The 22458-nt window shown below is 43.1% G+C and overlaps 2 protein-coding genes across 3 annotated transcripts in view; one reads left to right on the forward strand and one right to left on the reverse strand.

The window, feature by feature from the left end:
- Positions 1–4993: 4993 nt before the first annotated feature.
- LOC119441837 (NADH dehydrogenase [ubiquinone] 1 alpha subcomplex subunit 1-like) lies at positions 4994–16304 on the reverse strand. The gene is made up of 3 exons (XM_037706468.2): positions 16096–16304; positions 13371–13457; positions 4994–5104 (listed from the first exon to the last, which is right to left on the reverse strand). Exons 1-3 carry the CDS (start codon positions 16192–16194, stop codon positions 5066–5068), a joined length of 225 nt encoding a protein of 74 aa, XP_037562396.1. The 5' UTR covers positions 16195–16304; the 3' UTR covers positions 4994–5065.
- A 190-nt stretch (positions 16305–16494) lies between these two features.
- The window catches only part of LOC119441838 (metallo-beta-lactamase domain-containing protein 1-like), a 33286-nt gene continuing 27322 nt past the window's right edge, over positions 16495–22458 (forward strand). Inside the window, exons 1-3 of one of the 2 annotated variants that reach the window (XM_037706469.2) lie at positions 16495–16802; positions 17095–17259; positions 17600–17762. In XM_037706469.2, coding sequence (XP_037562397.1) covers positions 17116–17259; positions 17600–17762 — 307 coding nt within the window. In that variant the 5' untranslated portion in view covers positions 16495–16802; positions 17095–17115. The remainder of the gene's footprint in view (positions 16803–17094; positions 17260–17599; positions 17763–22458) is intronic. The other variant, XM_049661661.1, reaches the window with a different exon arrangement.

Here is a 22458-nt window from a genome sequence, read left to right on the forward strand (position 1 = left end):
ATGCCAGATGCTGGACACGTCCTAAGCTATTTCAAACGCTTAAAATTGACAAGCGTTATTCCAAAAAGTATTTGCTTGCTGTAAAAAAATGTTGCTCTACCTCTAAATACGTGAGTTTCCCTTTAATTTAAATGAAGACAACAAACCTGTTCATACAGTGTGCTTTTATTAGTTTATTTCAAGTTTAGTGAAGCTGCTCAGATGTTGCCTTTTACATCGTATGATTTTTTCATTGACAGCAGACACTTTGTTATGTTTTCAGCAAGGCTCTAGCATCAGTCAGAAACACCTAGCCAGACAATGTCCAATGCTTTTCTGAGCCAGGCCAGCCTTAACGAGCCCCTCGTAAAGCTCAGTCATTGTTTCAAACGCCAGCAGGTACTTTTCAACGGTCTGTCTTTCCTCGTAAAGCTGAAGCTTCTGTTGGACACCAGCAATTCAAACAAGCTCGATTATTCGGACTACTTTGCGGCACCATCACTGGCCCATAAATTTAAAGTATAAGTACGACCGAAATTTCGGACACCTTAAGGTACGCCATTCTATATTATTCGGACTGTGCCTGCACGACTGCCTGCTAATTTGACCGCCGAGTTCAGCGGAAATAGCTATATTTTGGCGTTGATACGTCGCTGGCATCGCCGCAGCATGGTGGTCGGCCATGTTGCCGACACCTCCTGGAAACTGAAAGTAGCGAACCCTAGTTAATCCAGCACCTTTGCGCCCAAACCGTCGGGCAAGTGAACTCCGGCAAGCCATTCGGGAGTGCATTCGGGTTGGCTCCGCGCCTCCACCGTTTATTCATTGACGTGCTAACTGACGACACGGTCGCGGCGCCGACTACAGCCTCGATGTCTCCGCCGACGAGGGCAGTGACAGTTTCAAAAAAAAAAAAAAAAAAAAAAAAAAAACGAAAAAAAAAAACGCGGTGACGCGAAATCCCGCGAAAGTGAACACATATATCCCCGAAATCGGTGAACCGAGAATAATCTCTTTATTAGCCATTGGCGGAATAAATTCAGTTATTTTCTGGCGAATGTGGATATATCCGACTCCCAATTTGGACTTTTAGACAGTCCCCATCGAGCCCGAATTATCGCGGTCGCCGTTCGATTTATGAAGCCGCTTTAGTCACGCGCGCTACGCACGTGTGCGGGCCACTGCGGCCACACACGTAATGCGCAGGCGCTAATTTTGGCGCACTTCGGCGCAACATCGTGTATTTTTATCAGGGTGGCGCAGGAAATCTCGTGTGGCGCAATCTGGCGCAGGAGTGGGAGCACTGCGTCATACGGAACCTCACGGCGACGGCAGAAATCCGCTTTGGAGTGTCCATATAATTGTTATCGCAATGAAAAGAATTCGCTCGTGCGAAGTAGGTGATGCTTAGTAGCGACACTTATGATTTCGAGAGGCTGTATTAGTACATGAGCTTTTTTTTTCTCCCTTGCTGCCTCCCCTGCAGCACCCACCGCGGCAGGCCAGTGGCTAAGGCGTAACGCTGCTGAGCACAAGGTCGCGGGTTCGTTCCCCGCCGAATTTCGATGGGAGCAAAATGCAAAAAAAAAAAAAAAAAAAAATGCTCGTGTACCTAGATTTAAGGGCACGTTAAACAAACCCAATTGGTCAAAATTTAGTCCGCTACGGTGTGCCTAATAATCAGATCGTGGCTTTGGCATGCCAAGAATTTTTATTATTTCACTCTGCGGCATAGATGTGTATTAAATAAGAGCGTGGAGGCCTTCTTCATGCAGAAATTGGTGTCTGATCCGTTCGTAGATTGGAATTTCTTGAGAATCCCCTTTCGAGTATAGCCGTCGTTCCTGGACAGATCCACAAACAGGTGGTGAATGCCAGTTGTAGACACTGAAGAGCAATGCGTTGATGCATTCAAGCCACTCTTACCTCCACAGGAAGACACAAGGTGTCGTGTCGTCCTGCAGTTGCCACACCAACTCAACGTGATGTCACGGATTTTGAGTGGCTGCTTCGGTCTATAGTTAATTTATAGCAGCAAGAAGGAATTGCATATTGCATTCCAGATTAACCAAAGACGCAACCTAACAATTGGGTTGCAGCACTTTTTCTGCATCAAAATGGGCCCAAGTATGAGAAAATACTTTGAAATCCGTGACGTCCCAGTGAGTTATATATTGACACAAAATTCAACAAATGGAAGTCTGGCCTTCACCTTTTGCACTAGTAATTGTAGCCTTTTGTCACCGTTTATGAATGGAATTTATTAAGAAATTTTTATGATGAAAGCAGTCCTGAAGAAGAAAAAAAAAAAACTGCTTTTCTGGTGTAAATTGATTTTGGCGCTGCTGCTTGACGTTTCTTTAGCGGCTTACTATAATAATAATAATTTATTCCACAAAGTTAAAAAGAAAGAAGCAGAAAGATATAAACTAGGACTAAGCTACACTCAATTTATAGATTACGCACACATCTGGAATTAAAAATAGGTCTGTCTGAATGGAAGTTCGGAAAAGCAGAAGAGAAATAGGAAAAAAAGGAAGATCAACCAGTCACACGTTTGGTTTGCTACCCTGCGCAGGGGGAAGATATAAAAAGAAAAAGAGGAAAGGAAGCATTAATTAGCAGTGCGAACATGTGGGGCTGTCCATCAAGCACGCCTAGAATATTGGTCGTGGAGGCCAGTCCATTTTATATATTGAAGGCCCGTGTTGCTTGGAAAGGCTGCGACACATTAAACCAACTGTAACACTAAGTTCCCGCACCTATCCCCCTTTCGTGAAATCATAATTATTGACAGACTCTGCTCGATGCTAATTAAGCGATTATGAATATAAAGGAACTACACATTGCAGCAGAAAGTAAGCAAAGGTTTGATTTCACAACTCTGTAGATTTTTCCAGCAAAAGAATTGAGACGAGAATGGAAGGAGCAAGATGCTGTGAAATCAATAACTTCTTTTTGACCGTCGTTCAGACGCCATCCGTTATCTCGAGAATCAGCCACTTGGCTGCCACACAGGTTGAAGGAGTCAAAAATAAAATTATTAAAAATAGGTTAACATGAGTACATGCTCTCTGCCTTCATTTTTTCTCATTTATGTATTTATTTCTCAGCAATAGAAGTACGCACAAGAATTTTGGACTGGATAATTCACCAGTTTAATTTAGGTGCATGTTTCTCTCAAGTGTCTCATTTAGTTGGCATTTGACTACTGATCTTCAACTCTTGGAGTGACTGCTGCTGGATTTCTGTGGGCTTTCAATGTGTGCAACCTTGCACGCAAAGTAATTGGGCAGTGACCCTAAAGATACATTTATAGAATAGAAAGCATTTCTTTTCTAAGATTGCCCAAAGACCTTTAAGTACATGTCAACCTCTGCACTTTAAAATTCGTAAAAATACAGAAGAGGGGAGGCTGAGTTATTGCATGCATTTCTTTTCAAAGTGCCCTGAGCATACGCTTTTAGCATGCACATATGCACTTCATTGTGATTTACCTTCGGACGCAGCACACCAGCAGCAGAAAACTTCGCACAGCAGAGATTGACAAGCAACACAATGTTTTATATCACAGTCCTTTTCACTGAGTTTGCTTTTGCTAATTTGGCCTATTCAGGCACATGTCTCTTTGAAGTTGCTCAAAGCAAGTGCCCCTATCAAGTACTTTCACCATCAAACTTCCAATGTCCTAAGTTCCTTTCTCTAGACCTGATTGAAGGTCCGGAGAACGAGGACCTAAACGTTTTCCCAAAGATTCTATTTTTCATGAAACATTATGCGACATTAGTAATATCGTAGAACAACCCCAAATTCATAAATGTTATGGAAAATTCTAGAGTTGACCATCTGTAGTGACCCCTTGGAAATACACTTGCAAGATAGACAAGTCACTTGGCTCTAAGAAGAAACCTAAGTCCAATGTACCACTGCGCATTGATGTTGCCATAGACCAATGTGTTTTGCATGCAGACGCTGATATTACATGCGACAGTCGGCGCCTGGCATGGATCGGCTCTGCGCATTTGACTCTTCAAGGGAGCCATAAATATAAGATGGCTGTCCACGACTGCTCTACTTGAACATTGAGGCAGCCTCACGCATGTTTATCAAACATTACCCAATTAGTACACAGATGTTCCGACTTCTTGAATGTCATTAAACAGCTAAAGGATGTCAGTAAAAGCTTCACCTCTCTGTCAGAACACCCAAGCTTCACAATAACTCGCCTTTTAATATTAATCTACACTGGGTACAAAAACAAAGCTCTGACCCTTTCAATGCCATGGCAGATAGCAAAGCCCATGACAACACGAAGGTCACACAACTGCCGATACCTCTTGTCCCGGACTCATTTTGCATTCTCCAAGTCCAAAAATTCTCTCCAACACGACATACATGCTCTTATTACCCCGTGCCTACTCCCTCCCCCACAACCTGACAAAGGTGGAGGAATCTTCCCCGACTAGGATCCGGGCTGGGGTAGCCCTCACCCTTACTGTCAACTGCAAGTGGAAGGGCTTCATCAAGGACAACGAACCCTGTGTCAAGTGTACGACACTGGCACCAGACATTGATGTGTACCACCTGCTGTGGACTTTCCCAGGCACGCAATATACCCGGGAGCACTTGCTCAGATGGCCTGGCCTCCTAAATTAGACCCTTACTGGACTTCCTGCACGATGCAAGATTACGTTCACTCTTAGTTTTTTTTTTAAGCACACCTTAAAGCAGCCCATCTCGAAATAAAAAAGACAGATTGCTGCAAATACAGCTTTAACCAGCAATGAAAGTGAAATATACAGTGGGAACATGAACCACAGATGTGTTAACAGGTCAAAACATTTCGCATAATTAGTTATACTTCCCACATAAGTTAGATTGGTTGCAGACGTGATGTGCATGAGGGAGAGGAACATGCATAGATAGCCATCTACCCATACTTATAGGGAATAGATGCACATAAGCTGCTTACTTAAAGGATTAAGCATTTTGAGAAACTGAACAAGTTGGCAAATTTCACTGTACAAATGTCATTTATATCACTTTATGACTACAATGCCTGACACAAAATTTGTTGCTTGTGTCTTCATTTCTTCTCAGGCTCGTCAGGAATTCCTTCAAGTCCCTAAAACAAACAAAAAAAGAAAGTAGATATAAGGCAGTGAATGCATAATGAATCGAAGAAGCAACACAAACGAACAAGTTTTAAAGTAAGCATTCACAAAAATCCTCTTTGCACCTTGAAATATGAAAAAGAATAAAGAAAACAAATGTCGTGGACAATGACTACTTGACTGCAATGATACGAGATGAGGACATAGGGAAGGCTGGAAACAAATGGGCTTGCTCGTTGATCTTTCCAACTTTTCTCCTACCATACTACACTACAGTGAGGTAACCAGAATCTTATTATAGGAGGGGAGCAGGTACAGCTGCCCAAATCTGTAACTAGCGTGCGCAAGCGGTGAGTTTCTGTGCGCCAACACCTTAAATTAGGAACAAACTTACAAATGACTATGCTATCTTCACGAGCTTTGTGAGCATTAGTTAACCTCGACTGTTTCACAAGTTCGTTCCATCGTAATGCACTGGACAGCAGAAAAAAATGCACTTACATAAGCTAGCTAAATATTTGACCGGCTATACATGCCCTGTGTGGCACGTATTGGCTATGCCACCACTACCATACTACCATGCTGTACTATTATTCGAGCTCTGCTGCAAAGCCATATCTGGTCACAGGAAATGCTTTGTTAAAATATTATGTACAATTGAATATGGTTACCCACAACAAACACCCAAGCTACGGTGGCTAGATGGGTAGGTGTGCCGACCGAGCGTAGTTCACCACTTCTCCGCATCATGACGCAAAATTGGCGCTGCGGACAGCAGAACGGTTCAGCGGCGCGCAACGGCGGCTGCGCTGTGTAGACGAGCTGCGTGTCTGATAATATCGCTTGCCTCTGATTGTATCTTTGAAGTGCGCACTATAATACCATTCTGAGCAGTGTAGCCAAGTCACAATGACGAACTTGTTGTCGTCTAGTCAGAAAAAACGAAATGCTGAAGTAAATTTTCTAGCTTGGCAATCGGTCACATTTATTGATATAAACGCAGCGCTCCAGCCCATTGCATTAAAGACGTAAATGCATTTTTTCCATGCATAAAACAATACTGCAATGGTTTTATACGGTATGTGGAACCGTGTTTACATGATATTTAGCGAGTTCTAATGTTTCAATTTCGAGAAATCCAGCTATTGTTTTATTGCTGCGTCAGTTACGGTATCTAAATTGGTGCGAGAAGAATTGTGTTGGTAAGTGCATATGGTTCACTGTTTCATTGTAATAAAATAGAGTAATACGTCTTGGGCTAAATTCATGCATATATTTAAAATACAAGAAAAGCTCTCGTAACTTGAGTCAGCAGACACACCAACATAAATTAGCTAGCGCCAGCAAGGCCGCAACGTTGGTCCACCACATCATAGCATTGTTCACAGCACACGCCTCATCTTCAGGTGCTTCCTCTTCTCCCTGTTGCTTTCGCGCGCCATGTTCTTGCCCTTTACAAGAAAGTAAAGCCGTGTAATCGTATAGAACTTCACAACATCGTTTGTGAACTCTTTCTTGGGCTGTTCACAGCCGATCAAATTTGGAGGATTCATCTGCAGAAAGGATGCAAAGTCGGCGATACTATTCCTTCGTAGCGCATTTAAACTGAAGCAGAGCGTGAAGGCGTCTTCTAGCGATGCTACCAGTTTGTTTAGAGCTTCAGAAGGGAGTATCAGCCCTGACCTACTCATGTGCAGCGTAAGTGACGACTCGGGAGGAGGAGCTGATTCTGTGGAATTCAGTAATGTCCCTGAGCAATCAGGGCACTTGGTTCTTTGCAGGAATTTCTGTGCTACATAGCCTGCTATATAGAATATCAGTCGCTTTTCCCTGTAGCAGCGCAGCGGTGCTCGATGTCGCAGGTGCTGAGCACCTGATGTGCAGCTTGCAAATTTCCAACGTCGAAGGGCTCATGGACGTACGCTTTTCGGTGTACCGTTTGCTCATTAACGTCACCGATACTGAGCAAGCTACTGAGCAGCCCGGGGCGAACATTTCCGCTGTCTTTCTCACAAATTTAGAGCCCGACTTGCAATTCGAAGCGAAGCAGTAAGTCTCCTTGGTGGTCTTCTTTGGTGGAGCAATGCCGCCGCTAATCTCGCCAGTCATTTTTCCGACCTGGAACATTCCACATCGCTTAGGAACTTGCAAACAGTACGAGAGACGCGGAGCTCTTCATCTTTGAAACTGGCACGAACAGACGACATACAAATATTCAAATACGGGCTTTATTTTTTTGCTCGCCGCCAACCCCCTGTAGCAGACGACGCGCGCTGCGGAGCCGTTCTACTGACCGCAGCGCCAATTTTGTGTCATGATGGGGAGAAGCGGTGAACTACCGCTCCAGACGCGGCGGTCGGCACACCTACCCATCTAGCCACCGTACCCGAGCCAATAAGGTATTGAAATCAGTTTTAACCAACATGGGAAGAAAGTACATAGGCATAAAATGAGCACAAATATAAATCTATGTATTCGAGAATGCAACATGAAAACAAATATATTCTGGGGAAGGTGTTTTTGAGGTAAAAAAAAAACAAGATTACCATGATTATAATGTAACCTGACACAGCAGACGATAAATGTCGCTTAAGGCTTTAAATGAAAAATTAATATTCAGTGGATTTAACGCTATCGGCATTAAACAAAGCTTTCTTTGATGTTCCTGCAAATGCTTTTAAAGCAAAGTGATATGCAAACGTAATGATAATTACACAAATGTTTGTGTAAGATAACAAATGCAACACAATGTTTATGCTATAGTACCATCAATGCCAAAAGTGCGATGCAGTGTTTAAGCATAGGCAACATGCTGTGCCAATCAGCACCTTGGGTGTGTAGGAGGCCCACTTACAGACTATTGCAACTCAGGACAAAAAAAGCTGAGATAGAAGGTCATGTCACATTTTAAGAATCGCAGCATGCTTCCTAAAATGACCTGAGGCACAATTTTGGCCTGGAAGTTACACAAAGATATTTCACCTCAATACGGGTGACATTTGTACAAACAGGATGATTCAGGACAGGCTGCAGTGGTACACCCAGAGCACATATTTCCAATTTCAATTTCAACAGTGAAATACACCGGCTGGCTCAGGACATTATCCTTCTAGAGTTTAAGCATCTGAATGTTGCATAAAACAGCATCTTAAGTGGTCCTGACACTTTATAATGGTGCTCCAAAACACTACAGACATGAGGAGACAGCTTAAGAAATCTCTTCCCGAAATAATTTTTGAATAGTGTTTTGCATTAGCATGGCCAAAAAGAGCAAAATGCTCCACAGAAGCTTTCATGCACCTTTAGTGTTTCTGTGGAAGTGGACATGTTTTGTTCATTATAGCTTGACTGTGGTGTGCTTTAGTTTTCGTTATTTTATACTTATCACACTGCACATCACACAGCTTTTATTAATTTTCATTTCAACTAAATGTGTGGAGTAAAATAAAGTACAGAAGTCAACACACTTATCTAGAACACACTCCTGAGGCCCAAAGCAACTACCAAAGCTTGAGTCGACCACCAGGTGGAGAGAACTCAATGGAAACTGTTAAAGTAGTCGCGCAGCCTCACATCCAGCCAATTTTGTGCCACGTGTCATCTTCAGATATTGTCAGCGCAGTCCTGAGAATGTGGTTCGTGCGTTCTAGAGAAGTGTGTTGACCTCTGTAGAAGCTAGAGGCCATTGAAGTGAAACAGGAGACAGCACATTTATGAATTCCTTATCCTGCCTGGTATCGAGCAGTATATCCCCTTCAGATGCCAATTAAATCTGTCCACTGAAAATTCCGTTTGATGGCATTTCTTGCATCTTCAGAATCAAATGCATACAGCTGCAGAACAGATTAGGAAGTTTCAGTTCATCAGCGAGTTTTACGTTGACAGAATGTGGATTCCATGTGATAGGTCAATACAATACAATACATCGTATATGAGAACACCAACTATTTTATGTATACCATACTTGAAAAGCACATATTCAGCCACTTATATGCCCCATGCAAAAAACATTTGTGAAAAACACCAAAAGCAGTAGCGACATGACATATTGACACCTATAGCAAACCCTCAGCCCGTCGAAAGTATACGGGCTAGGCTGCCTGCGACCGCTAGGCTATCTAACAGAATGTTTTAAGGGAGTTACTGTGGTGTGCCATAACATCAAACGCCCTGGGGAATAAAAATCTCAGTATCCAAAGAAGTGAAGTGTGAAGAGCGCCGCGGGAACCGCACCACACAGCTGAACGACATACATACATGGTGAACGTGCAGAGTAGCCCGTACACTTTTGACAACCGCTGTACATCCCAACTCATTTTACTGAAACACTTTTAGACACTATTCAAAATTGCAGCACATGTCCAATCAGGAGTGTTTCAAGATGTACGTGACACATTTTAAATGTACAATTCTTTTCATCAGTGCTTTTGCTTTTGATGCCCTATCTTGGCATGCACTATTGTGCACAGTGCACATGGAAGGGATAGGTTCACTATGCTTCTGACCTCAAAGATTAGGCAGAATGTTTGACTATAGTATTCACCCCCGACAGGGGCCACCCTGAGACCTCACCATGATTTTCAATAAAGATGTTGTAACCAACCACCATTCACAATATCCACTGAGCACTGCTGATCACCATTTTTGCACTAGTTTACCGAATGCTTCAGAATGCTTTGTAGTTTTGAACACGGCAGAGTTTTCAGTAGAGCATACATGAACATGTCCAAATGCACTCCTTGCATTTTAGCATTAGCAAGGGCATTGTAAAATTACAATGAACCACCAACATGCCCAAACTTCCTCCCTGCTAAAGAGGCATACAAGGACCACTTGACTTACTGAGTGCCATCATTGTATTTCTTTCTCCTTTCTTCTTCAGTGTCTGATTTCTTTCTTTTTTTTTGCCACTTAACTAGCTGAACATTGCTTCTGCTCTCTGTGACCTGCCAGCGATTGGTCAAGACATCTACAGGGCTTATTGAGCCAACAGCTGCTGTTGGCCCTGGGGTCATGATTAAAGGCCAACTGCAATGACATTTTCGACCACGCAAGTAACCTAGTTTCAGGTAGTGTAGATATAATGCAGGCGCTGTGCAAACTCACAGGTTTCTCCCAGTTTGAGATATGAGCGGCTGCATCACATAAAGCTAGCAAAAAAACATTTTACAAAGCAAAATTGAAAAAAAAAAAAAAAAAACATTATCCAGATCCCATACACTGTGGGAATCAATTTTAAGTGAAGCCTTCATCAGCGTCTGTGAGACGCGCTGTTCCTGTTTAGCCATTTGCAACTACAGTGGAACCTGGATATATCGAATGTGAAGGGGATTACAAAAAAAGTTCGATATATAGGTAATTCGATATATAAGATAAAAATATTGTACAAAAATGTTCAAGGGGATTTTACTGCTGTCCGTTATACACAATAATTCGTTATACGCGGGCTCAATATATCCGGGTTCGACTGTATTTAAAGCACATGACCTAACCGGACACACTTTCACGGGGAAATGCTTTGCTCAACACAAACTTACGGTGCTCTAACACTGCACCCATGTGCGACAAAATCCTGAGTCCATCACACACACTACACATTAAACTGAACTCATCCTGCAAGAAATGGTTTTCAAATTACTTTTTTTTTTGCACCTTTAAATGACATGGCGAAGTTCCACTTCTCTCTCATCAATTATTCTGAGCCCGCCATGCCCCAGAAGCAATGCAAGCAACCTGCCTACACTGTCGTGTAAAAGTTATTTAGAGGCTGATGGTGATGGTGGCTCTGGCCAAAATTGCTGAACTTTTTGACTGCGTCGGAGCACGAAGCCTTCGATGGCTTCGAGTGAAGTGCCATAAATGCTGCTTTTAGCGCTGAAGAAGAGCTTTGGTTAATTTTTTTTTTTTTGCTAGAATTTGCAGCCCGTAAAAATGTTTTTTAAGGAAATTTCGTGGCCTGAAATGGGTAAGTATGGCATTTCACGGTGAGTGTACAAGTGTGCATAATCATGCTTTGCCATAAACAAAGAAATAAACAGACGCATCTTATATGCCGGCGCAACTTAGATACCAATATATTCTTTGAAACTTGCGAAAAGTGGGGCGTGCGACTTATCGTCTGGAAAGTACACAGGAGTGCAACATGCAGTCACTCCATGGCCAGTTCTTAACCACGATGTAGTCCACAAATCTACTAGCTCTAGAACTTGGATTAAGCCAGTCTTACAATTGTACAAACAAAACTGTAAGTGTAGCAATGTATTTTAGCTGTTTTCACCTTGTTTGCATTTGAATTTATGTTGATAGCACATTCAAATTGAAAAAAAAAAAAGCCTACAATCAACATACTATTGGACAGTGTGGCGAACAAAAAGAGAAAGCAACAATGTATATACTGTAGTACATTGTAGCGAGCCCTTCCTTCCCCCCCCCCCCCCTCACTGGGACAAACTACTACTTTATTATGCCACCATTGCTTCTCACATAGCTTCTTCCTGCATTTCGCCTTCATCTTCCTTCACTCACTCAATATGCCGTCTTTCTCTTTTAGCCTGTAACAATTTGAAGAGGCTGAATGCAAAAGAAGTATCACATGCAATGTACGTACACAGCAGACGACGACACTGATGACATAAAAAACCTAATTTTGGGGGGTTGTGCCAAAACCACAATCTGATTATGTGGGACGCCATACTGTGAAAGTCCAGATTAACTCTGACCATCTGTGGTTCTTTAACTTGCACCCAATACACGGCACAGGCGTTTTCACATTTTGCCCCTATCGAAATGCAGCTGCCACGGCCGAGATTCGATCCTGCATCTTCGGGCTTAGTAGCCCAACGCAGGACTACAATGAAATGTGTGCCTGATGGCGATTGAAGAATGATGGTATAATGACGACAGATTGATGATAGTGCAATAACAGCAGAACATGACAACACGACATGGGAGTGACAATGATGGAATGAAGGCAATGAAATGATAATGGAGGCAAGTTTGTGGTGGAGATCACATTTACACTTCCGTACATCACCCACTGCCCCGGGATGCCTTGGTTTGCATTATATCCGGGACCGGCCCCCCATTGCACAAAACAGCAGCCAGCACTCCCAAAGCGGGTGGGAGAGGAAAAATTAGCTCCTATTAAAAAAAATTGTGATGCCATTATGGCTCACCAGAAATTACGCAGAAACCAGAATGTTGAGAACCAAAGCAGTGCCTGAGCATGACCTCCAACATCTGGTGGTGCTGGCAACGTGCTGAAAATCTCGGAGGCCATCTTCTAGGATTTGTATAATATCCGCTAACCATCAGCCGCATGCATAGTCTGCTGAGGTGCTATGTAAAGGCTATTAACAAGAAAATTAGACAGTTACCAACCCTGCAGCTTTGCAAAGATTGATTCAACAGTATATATACTACTCATTTATAATTATTTTAGGCAAAGTTAAATAGTATCACAGCTGACCTTTAACCAGTGCGAGAAGACGTGACACAGCTCTACTGCTACTAAACCATCATGCCACTATTGCAACATCATCAGGTCAGATATCCAAGCGACATTAATGCATTAGCAATCTTCAGAATGACATTGTATGCCCCATGCTGTATGTAGGCAAGTAATATTTGACAACAGGTGAGTATAATGAAAGCACAACAGGTATTGGATGCAGAGAGATTAATTACATTCTTTTGTCATTTTAAAAAAGTGTTACGTCATTATTAGCACATGTTCAGCGCTCAGCAAGCAAGTGAGTGAGTAACAACTTTGTAAATTGAAGGAGTGAGGGGTAAGGGAGGCTAAGCTACGTAGGCTGCAGGCTGTGCTTCTCGATTACGTCAGTGAATGAAATGCGACACTTGAAGTGCATGGCAGACTGCGCTTTTTGCTTCACCAGTGGGTGCTGTGGACACTGAACTGATGCACTGTGGTGCAAAATGAAAGTGAGAGCCTTCGTGAAGCATTGTGACTGGTTCCCCAGCAATCACCCAACGCTCTCCAGTGGTGCAAAGCACACTGGCCCCATGCAGTCCGATTATCGTGTCTCAATCGCTGAGCACTGCACTTCAAAATCCAAGGCACCACAACATTTGAGCTTGCATTACAGGACAGAACTTGTAACCATCTGCACCTACATATAATCCAACACTGCTTCAATCAGCATCAGCTATTTCAGTAATACACAAAGTGACAGATGAACATCCCGACCTCACTATGTACATAGCTCGCCTAATTAGTTCCACAAGAAACATAGATAGGCAAGATGAAATACTTACGATGGTCGTGTATATATGCCCACTCAGCCGCTCGTCCCGCATGGCATCCTCCCGGCTTCTGACATCACACAGGACCCGCCTGTAAGGCTGCAACGGCAAGACATAAAATGTATCAAAACATCATCTTGTGTGTCAGGCATGGACATATTCAAGACGCCATAATAAAAGAAACACGGTGAATCCCTTCGCCAGGCACAGCCACAAGAAATACCATCAGCTGTTCAATATATTCCTGAATAAAATAAAATAGTTTTGACACGATGCTGACCATTCTCCTGCTTTGCTAAGCAAAACAGGCTTAGTTTGCAATACCTAGGCTTGTGGAAAGTCTCTTAAACTAAACTGTGGGTTCTAACGCCCAGAATTTGAACACTTGCTTATAACAGATGCCATCGTGTAAAGCTCCGAATTTTGACCACTTAGTGTTCTTTAACGTGTACCTAAATTCATAGTTTCATACAGTAATTACTAGAGGGAACTCTCGAGCTGCAATCGTTTAGCCACCTTGGGAATGTTGGTTAGTACATGGATTTGCCTGATCTTCATGCTTGCAGATTCAGACGTTCTTGTGGCTTTGTTCATTATACTTTATCTGCCTTCATGGTCCTACATTTCAAAGCAATCTAGACTTTTATGAACGCAGAAGACTCTGCGAATGTGCATTACTGCTACTAATAGTAGCGATTCAGCATGTCGAGGTGGCCAAATCAAAGCGCACCAAGCATCTCAATGAGCTGGTTTGCCCATGAGAAAGCCATAAGGATGCCTTATACCGTATGTCGATGCATGTGTCTATGGCATAACGGCTTCAATATCGGGCTTCTGTGCTAGAGGTCCTATGTTCAAACTGCTGTCAGACAATTTTAATAGTATTTATTTAATTATTGATAACAAAATATTTTTTTGAAAATGAGTTTACAAATTCATGAAGTTGTTTGAAGCCAAAAGGATGAAGTTTAGACAAATCCATGAACTATAGTAGAATGCAACTTAAAAAAACATCAGTTGGCAACAAAGGCACATGGACCGCGCGGGGTTGTGTTACTCCGCCAGCCAATCACAGAAGCAAACAAAATTTTCGTCATGCGACCTTTTCTAAACAGCGTTGTACTTGTACGTTCCACTATAACAGACAAGTGAAAACATAAAACTGTGCTCTAATAATTTTATTTTTGTGGTTACCTGCCTCATTTAGGGTAACAGGGAAAGTTTGAAGTACGAACCATTTGCAGCCTCGCGGAGGAACAGTGGCTGGAGGTTATGAAGGCGTGGGCAGGGCTTCATTGCAGACTTAAGTTGTATCCGACTATAACAATCATTCTTATACCGGCTGAACCGCCCCACTTGCAGCTTTCATAGACACTAGTGCAAGAATTCTCCCTAGTAATTATTGTATGAAAGTCTACGCCTAAATTTAAGTACAAGGGCGCTTGCACTTTGCCCCCAATAGAATACAGCTGCTGTAATCGGCAATGAATGGGCAATCTCATGCTTAGCAGCAAGCATAATGCCACAGCCCCAGCAGCAAGCCTGGAGAATGTCTAGTTTCAATGCAGCAGAATGCCGTACCTATGCTGGGTTGAAGAACAGCCACTTGACTGAGTATTCGTGTCCAAGAATTTAGCGGCAAGGGTCTCATATGTGTTCCATAATGGCTTCATTGCAATAAAGTAGTGAAATGCGATGAAGCATAGACAGTACATGGCGCTCAAGTATGAATTCCCAAAAGTATAAAGTGGGAACAACGCGACATTATCTACCATACTTGGGGCCATGGTGAGACACCAAAGCTGGAACCTGGACTGGCCCGTCTGGTCCTCTGTGTTCCAGAAGTGTAAGATTGGCTGTCCTCTATCGCAGACAGCAGATCTTGTATGTGAACACCCGCTCGGCACACTCTGGCCTCGGCAGCCCCAACACACAAACCACACTGGTTCCGGCTTTGATGTCCTTTGAATTCTTTAAAGTTTGACATCATATTCGCTTCCAAGAAAAATGCACATCTACCAACGCTGTGCACCATCCCATCTGCACCCTCATTTTAAGACTCGCTTCAATCAACTATCCTGTGAAGTTGTCTACAAGGTACACTTTCAGCATGACACGAAACACAGAAACGGCCACTGATTATGCCATCGTCATCATAAGCATCCTAAGTCATCCTATTTTATGTTCACTTAACGATGAAGGCCTATGTCAGCTGAGTGGTTATCCAAAATCGTTACGGTCAAATGATAACCTAGCTCGTGCAAGCCGTCGCACCGCGATGACGAGCTATGGGAAGACGGGAGACCAACAGGGCCAAAAATAAGCTTTAGATTGAAGTGGGAGCTTAATCCTACATGGAAGTATGAGGAAGTGCTTGCTATGATGTTCTGCATAGGCAAGAGCCGAGATTCTAGTCACTGACAGCTCCCATAGGCGCATAACCATGCGTTTGGTGTTCGCAACAGAGCACTTATCGAGCGTTTATTCTTCCAATGAGTTTGAAACGTGCAAGCGCTGAAACCACCCATGCCTGACTTCCAACACATTCGATAGTAGCGGAAGTCGGCTGCGTGGAAGCGCTCGAAGGTGCAAAGCAACTCTGCCTTTAGATTTTTTTTTCGCAACTAACTTCTCACCAAGGTGAATGCTACAAGCTACGGAAAAATGAGAGCACTCATAGGCTGAACACTCAGGCCAAGTTCTGTAATAGCAACCCGAAGGTCACCGGTGTACTAACCTTGCCGTCGTAAAGCCAAGATATTGGCTTAACAGTCAGATTTGGAATAGACATCAAAACGCCGATGATAGCAACGGAGGGAAGTATTTCGAACCACATAGTTACAAATGCGACTTCAAAACGGAATACGACGACGCTGCTCGAAGAAAAACGGGCTCAGCCGCTCATGCGGGGTCAGCTTCGCCGCACAGCACAAACGACACGACGACCTCCAGTGGTCGTTTAGTTCAAGTTTCTAAAATTAGTTTTAGTGATGCTTTACCGTAAATATCCAGAAAATAAAAAAAATTCAATGTTTGACAAAATTTGGGGTAACTACCACAAAATATTTTTATTGTATATATTCATAAATAGTTTTTGTTTTGAGGGGGGCGACTTGCTTAGCCAATGGGGCAACTTTCTACATTGCTTGCAATCGGCATTTAAAATAGCTCACATGTGACGTGATGTTTAGATTGTAGTTAATTGGGCAAGCTGATACTTCGCAACCTAAAATAAAATCGTGCACGGTCGCCACGACGCCAACGACGCGCCGTTCTCGCGTGTCTTCTTCAAAAAGGGTTACCGGAACCCCAACGAATGTGCGAAGTCTGGACGGTCTGCTGCATTTGAGAACCGCGAGACAAGTTCTTGTTACTTTGCTGAACTCTTTTTAATATCATCTCTGCTCTTGATTCAAATAGCCTTTGAGCTTCTATAGCAGTCAAGTAAGTCCATGCAGCAGGTATATATTATTACACCTCCAAGTGTATCTGGAATGACGGGAAAAACAACAGATAGGTCCCCTGCCAATGCCCCTGCCTGCATTGTTCTCTTCCAGTGTATCCAAGGTTTACATATACCTTGGTGTATCTGCTGCCGCATTTTTTGTTAATGATTGTTTACTCGAAGCCAGGATGGCGTCATTGCACTGTTGACTGCTATTGTGGCGTGTGGCGCTGATTGCTGTGACCGACCCTGCTAGATAAGAGCATATGTAACTGTTTCATTCATTCGCAGGCGCCCGAGAGGAGACGAGAGATGCGAAGCGCCTGTCGCAAAGAAGCGGCTCACCCCGCGATCGCTATCAGGGATCCTGTCAAGGAAGCGTTAGTGAACGAGTCGGGGAGTTGTGGAAGATCTCCCGTTGTCGATTTCTTCGTCTCTGCTTGGGAGCGACAGCCGGTGAGCTTTACACTCGACGGCAGCACCTTCACGTTAGTTACAAGTTGATGCGAAGTTTTAAAGCGCCTTACTGGAAGCTTCGGTCTGCTAGTCAACTGTGTGTCAGCAGCCAAAAATTTTGCGTAATACCCGCATGACTGTGGAAAGGAGCTGTCTACGAAAGGAGATGGCAATCAATTTCGCCTGCTACAGCAAGTTCATGTGTATTGTGCGCATGTCGTTCGGCTTGACACAAATGCACTATAACTTAAACATTTTCTTCTGTAATTCGGTGCACATCATTATTAATCCTTTTTTACCTCTTTTTGCTTTTTTTCTTCATTTTTTTTCCCATTCATAGAAAATGGACTACGACATAAACGTTATAAAGGAAGGGTACTCGTTGTTGAGCAAGGACGGCCGCACCATGGTAGCGAATGGGACATCCACCCTTGTACGTGGACCTGGCTTCAACATCATTGTGGATACATTGTCTGCTTGGGACAAGGACTTCCTTGTGGAAAGTAAGTACCTTTCTGCCGCATCCATGGGGTGGTGATTACCAGCACATAAACCTCATACTTTTCCGTTGCCTTTTGCACAGGTCTTTCTGCTTGCAAGAGTACTGGAATATATCACAAATGTGTGCCTTACATTTATTTAGTCTTTATATTTGCCAAGTCTGTGTTTCTCTACACGGAACATTGGAAAGCTATGATTAGCATATCAGCACTACAACCATTATACCCACCGTGTTTGGCCGAGTGGCTATGGTGTTTTGCTACGCAGCACGAGGCCAGGGCGTCGATTCCCAGATGCGACGGCTGCAGTTCGATGGCAGACAAATGCAAAAGTACTCGTGTACTAAGGTTTAGGTGTACGTTGAATTGGACCAAATATTCAAAATTAACTTCAATAACTCATAGCCCACTGTGCCAGTTTAGGGACATTAAACTGCACAATTGAACAACCATTATTTGGTGCACAAACTAATGTTTGCACTGGTGGGAGAGCTAATCAATTGAAGCAAAAAGCTGTGGTATGCGTATCTGAAAACACTTTGCGCAGCGATTCAACTCTGCTATTGCTGCTTTATTTCTCTTTCTGACATAATTAAGGGTGTGCAAATATTCGAAATTTCGAATAAGAATTGAATAATCTCTGCTATTATATTTGAGAATTCACTGTTCAGTGTCGTCGAACGTTCGTTTCTTTCGAATATATATGGGATAATAACACTTAATGGAATCTTCAAGAAGAGAAAACTATGAAAGTGAGTACTATTAATAGTGATTCTGCTGCAATATAACTGCTTTTATTGCGGAGGGCACCAGCTCCTTAGTGAATGCAAGGGGCACATTACTTCTCAATAAGTTTCATTCATTCATTATGAATGCATCACTTTTAAGCAGTTCGTATCGAAATTTGTTGTCTCAATTTATTATTTACCATGTTTGCATCGTTTTAAATAATGTGCGGTGTTTTAGTATCACACTTCTCTCGTTCAACGAACTTAATGTTGTGCATGCACCTGGTGACGCCTTGTTTCCTTTTGTTTCATTACTGTCATTGCCATATTGCTTGAGATAACTGAAAACAGTTGTTTTTAATTTACAATCTCATCATTTGTCTGGACATCTGGCTGTGAATGTTATTACATACATGTCAAATAATGTATATAAGCTTTTTTTTCTTTTTTACCACACGAACAACATGCCAACTTCATATTTTACTTAGAAATAAGACAATATTCTATTCTATATTCGGATGTATTTATTCTCGAATATTCGTATTCGATTCAATTAGTAAACTTTACTATTCGAACACCTTGTTGAAATAATTGTGGGTTATGGCAATCGCAGAGGCCTCACATGAAATTGGGAAGCCGAATTTTGCTTGGGCTTTAACTCTCTTGTGCATGCTGATGATCTCTGATTGAAGGAGGTTTCTAACACCCAGTATCACATGGGGCACTTTCGATCGTGGTCAAGCTGGCCCAAGTTTGAATTTCATCATTGTGGTTGACTACTTTTCACAGGCTGAAGAAGCAAGCTGATCGTGACTGAGAAATCAGGCTTGATCGCAATCACAAAAGATCGGGCTTGATCACAATAGGAAGTGCCTTGTCTGACCCTGGTACTAGTTTTGCTCACATGTGTAGCTTCAATTTCGATATTTAAACGCATATGAAATTAATAAATGCTCGCATTAGACAACGGCTGAACCGGTTTGAATGAAATTTTCTCCATTTACGAGAGCTGAATTCTACTGACTGTAGGTAGCAGTGTTGTGGTTCAGGGCCTCATGATTTCTACAACAGCTACTGATTCTTGGCGAGTAAAAAAAAACAAAACAAAAAAAAACATTGAAGCACTAAGTTTACAAATTTGTAACTGTACTACAAGACAGATATTAACAGTTCATTTCTTCTATGCTTTCCCTGGCATCATTGTCTATTTGCTTCATATGGATGTGTTAAATAACAAAAAAAGTTAGCCCCTCGGATTTTCTTGCTCTTCTCACTCTGAAAAGGCAAGGCAGCTTGGCATTTCAAGCATTGGAACGCAATGTGTGGCAGTGAATAGGCAAATTTCTTAGTTTGAGGAGTCAGCTAAGGCTTTGCACTACTGAGCACGAGATCATGGGATCGAATCCCGGCCGCGGCGGCCGCATTTCGATGGAGGCGAAATGCAAAAACGCCCGTGTGCTTGCGTTGTAGTCCACGTTAAAGAACCCCAGGTGGTCAAAATTAATCCAGAGCCCTCCACTACGGCGTACCTCATAATCGGAACTGGTTTTGGCACGTAAAACCCCAGAAAGAAGTAGTTTGAGAAGCCAGATTCCTATTGTTATGAATAATAAACTTGAGGCACTTGTCAGAAGAAATGTCGGTGATGGAGCAGTCTCTGCACATCATCATATCACATCAGCTCATTGTAAGTCACATATATCTGTGTTGTGAAGTGCATGTGTAAATACATTTATGAAACATGCCTTCTCCTCAGCTATTGCCATTAAATTTCCTTCAGTCTCAAAAGTGGACAGTCTCATAGTCTTTGATCAGACACTTTCATTTCATGACGGACAACCTTTGTTATCGTTAGTTGCATGCTTTGTTCATAAATAGGCATCACACATTTTCCACATCACACATTAAACACAACTGTTGGAGCTTGAATAATTGCTGAATGGGGTTAACGTGGTACTTGTAAACACTGTTTGCCGAGAGTGGGCACCAAACAAGATTTTTTGCACATTGCCGATAATATCATTTGAATACATTGTCTGAATGCTAGCATAGATTTGAATGCAGTCTATACACTGCATGGTGGAACACTGCACTGTGAAGCAATACTATGGACAAGGACGTGAAGAACTAGAAAGCTGGAGACACATGAAGCGCAGACTATCAACTGTTTAATGACAGTGATGTAAAAACATAAATAGCGAGAACAAGCAAGATCCACGGAGTCGCATGGCGTTTCCTCTTTACAAGTTGCATGCACGTGAATTTCTTTTTTCAGAAGTGGAGTTTTTTTGTCACCTAGTGCTATGGATAGTGCACTAACACACATGCCCTTTGGGGTGCTATAACGTAAAGCTATTCTAATTCTGCAATCAGCTCACCAGGATTGGTCAAAACATTTTGGGCCACTCCCACCTTCGCCTGTCTGTCACGCGATGTCACGAAAACCACGATAGCTCCCCATCTAATATAACGTGTACACACTGATTATGCATGATTAAACAGAACAAAACAAAAATAAGTTATTCCTTATTCAACGCCTTTTCACCATTAGTCCTCTGCTATTGGTCCAATGTTTTCGAGCTGTGCCCACTTCGCCTGTCTGTCACGCGACCTCACAAAGCTGCGAAAACTCGCCACGTCAAAGTGACGTGTACGCGAAAAAAATGCATTAATATGCCGAACAAAACTGCAAATTTTTCTGAATAGCCAGAGACTGCCCTGTTCCGAAAGGAATAGAAGATGGCTGCCGGCTGATCGCTCAGGGCTGGTATTTTGTAGTGATGCCTTTCTGATGCTAATGCCTTTTTCCTCGCTTGGTCAGTGGTCAGAGCGACGGTCCGCTCACCTTATCGATGGGATCAGCCGGCCGTGAGCCGTGGATGATAAGACTAGTATAGAATAAAGCATAACTCATCGCTACAAATTACCAGCCCAGGCCCTGGCTACTCGCACCTATCGGTGCGCATGTATTTATTTGCGCATGATAAACCTTGCGTGGCAGTAAAACGTTATCGAGCCTTTTCGGCACGTATACGTCGCTCTGCCAACTCTTCCTTGCTGAGGATCCGTTTTAGCGGCATTCTTACCCTTCCGTTGCACGCCGCCGCGATTTTCTACCAGCCACCGCAAGCTGAGTAAGGCGAAGCGGACCAATCGGAGAAGCCGGCACCACCCTATTCATGCGGTTACCTATTTTCACTCTGCTGGCTCTGCCCCATCAAAACCCTCTCCACTAGAGCGTGCTCCTCACCTCTTGTCAGCCAGTTAGATAACAAACACCTCTCGGTGGAGGCAATGTTATTCGTTTTGAAAGCGAACAAAGGTGACCTCCTATAAACGAGGAGAGTGTTTAATTGGGTTGTTCAGACAACGCTGCAGGTCACCGCCCGATGCTTGCGTCGGTGGTTACGTAAATTTCACGTCAGGAGATTGGAATAAAAACAGTTTGGAATAGCTTTACGTTATAGCGCCCCTTGATCGTGACGCAATGTGGAATGCTTCAAAGGCTTCTCAGTACATTTGTTTGTTGTGTGTGGCAATGGTGGTAGTTATTTCAAGTTCTGGCTGGCAAGCACTCCTCAAGCAGTGTGCAGTGAGGTTTCCACACGCCGTTGACGTTTCATAGACATACTAGTTGTGTTCTCGTAGCCTTTCATTCGAACACCGACCAGTCTGCCGAATGTACGTCTGCCCACAAGACAAAGGAATGTTGCAGACCGCATTTTTTTTTTTTTTTTACGTTCTTGCATTCTTGCAATTGTGTTTGATGCCACACGTTGACCTTCCTAGGGGTACGCCGGCCCTGTGTGCCTGCTCCGTCAACCATGCATGGCACTTCAAGGCGGTCGCCGTCTTGAGTGTTCCGCGATGACCAACGAAGCAATGATGGCACAGCAGCCAGAGGCACCTGTGATTTTTTTTGCACCCACGAGACCCAGGTGCCTTTTCTGCCCAGATAGCTTGGATGTCGA

The sequence above is a fragment of the Dermacentor silvarum genome, chromosome 2, assembly GCF_013339745.2.
Source record: "Dermacentor silvarum isolate Dsil-2018 chromosome 2, BIME_Dsil_1.4, whole genome shotgun sequence".
Classification (NCBI taxonomy): domain Eukaryota; kingdom Metazoa; phylum Arthropoda; class Arachnida; order Ixodida; family Ixodidae; genus Dermacentor; species Dermacentor silvarum.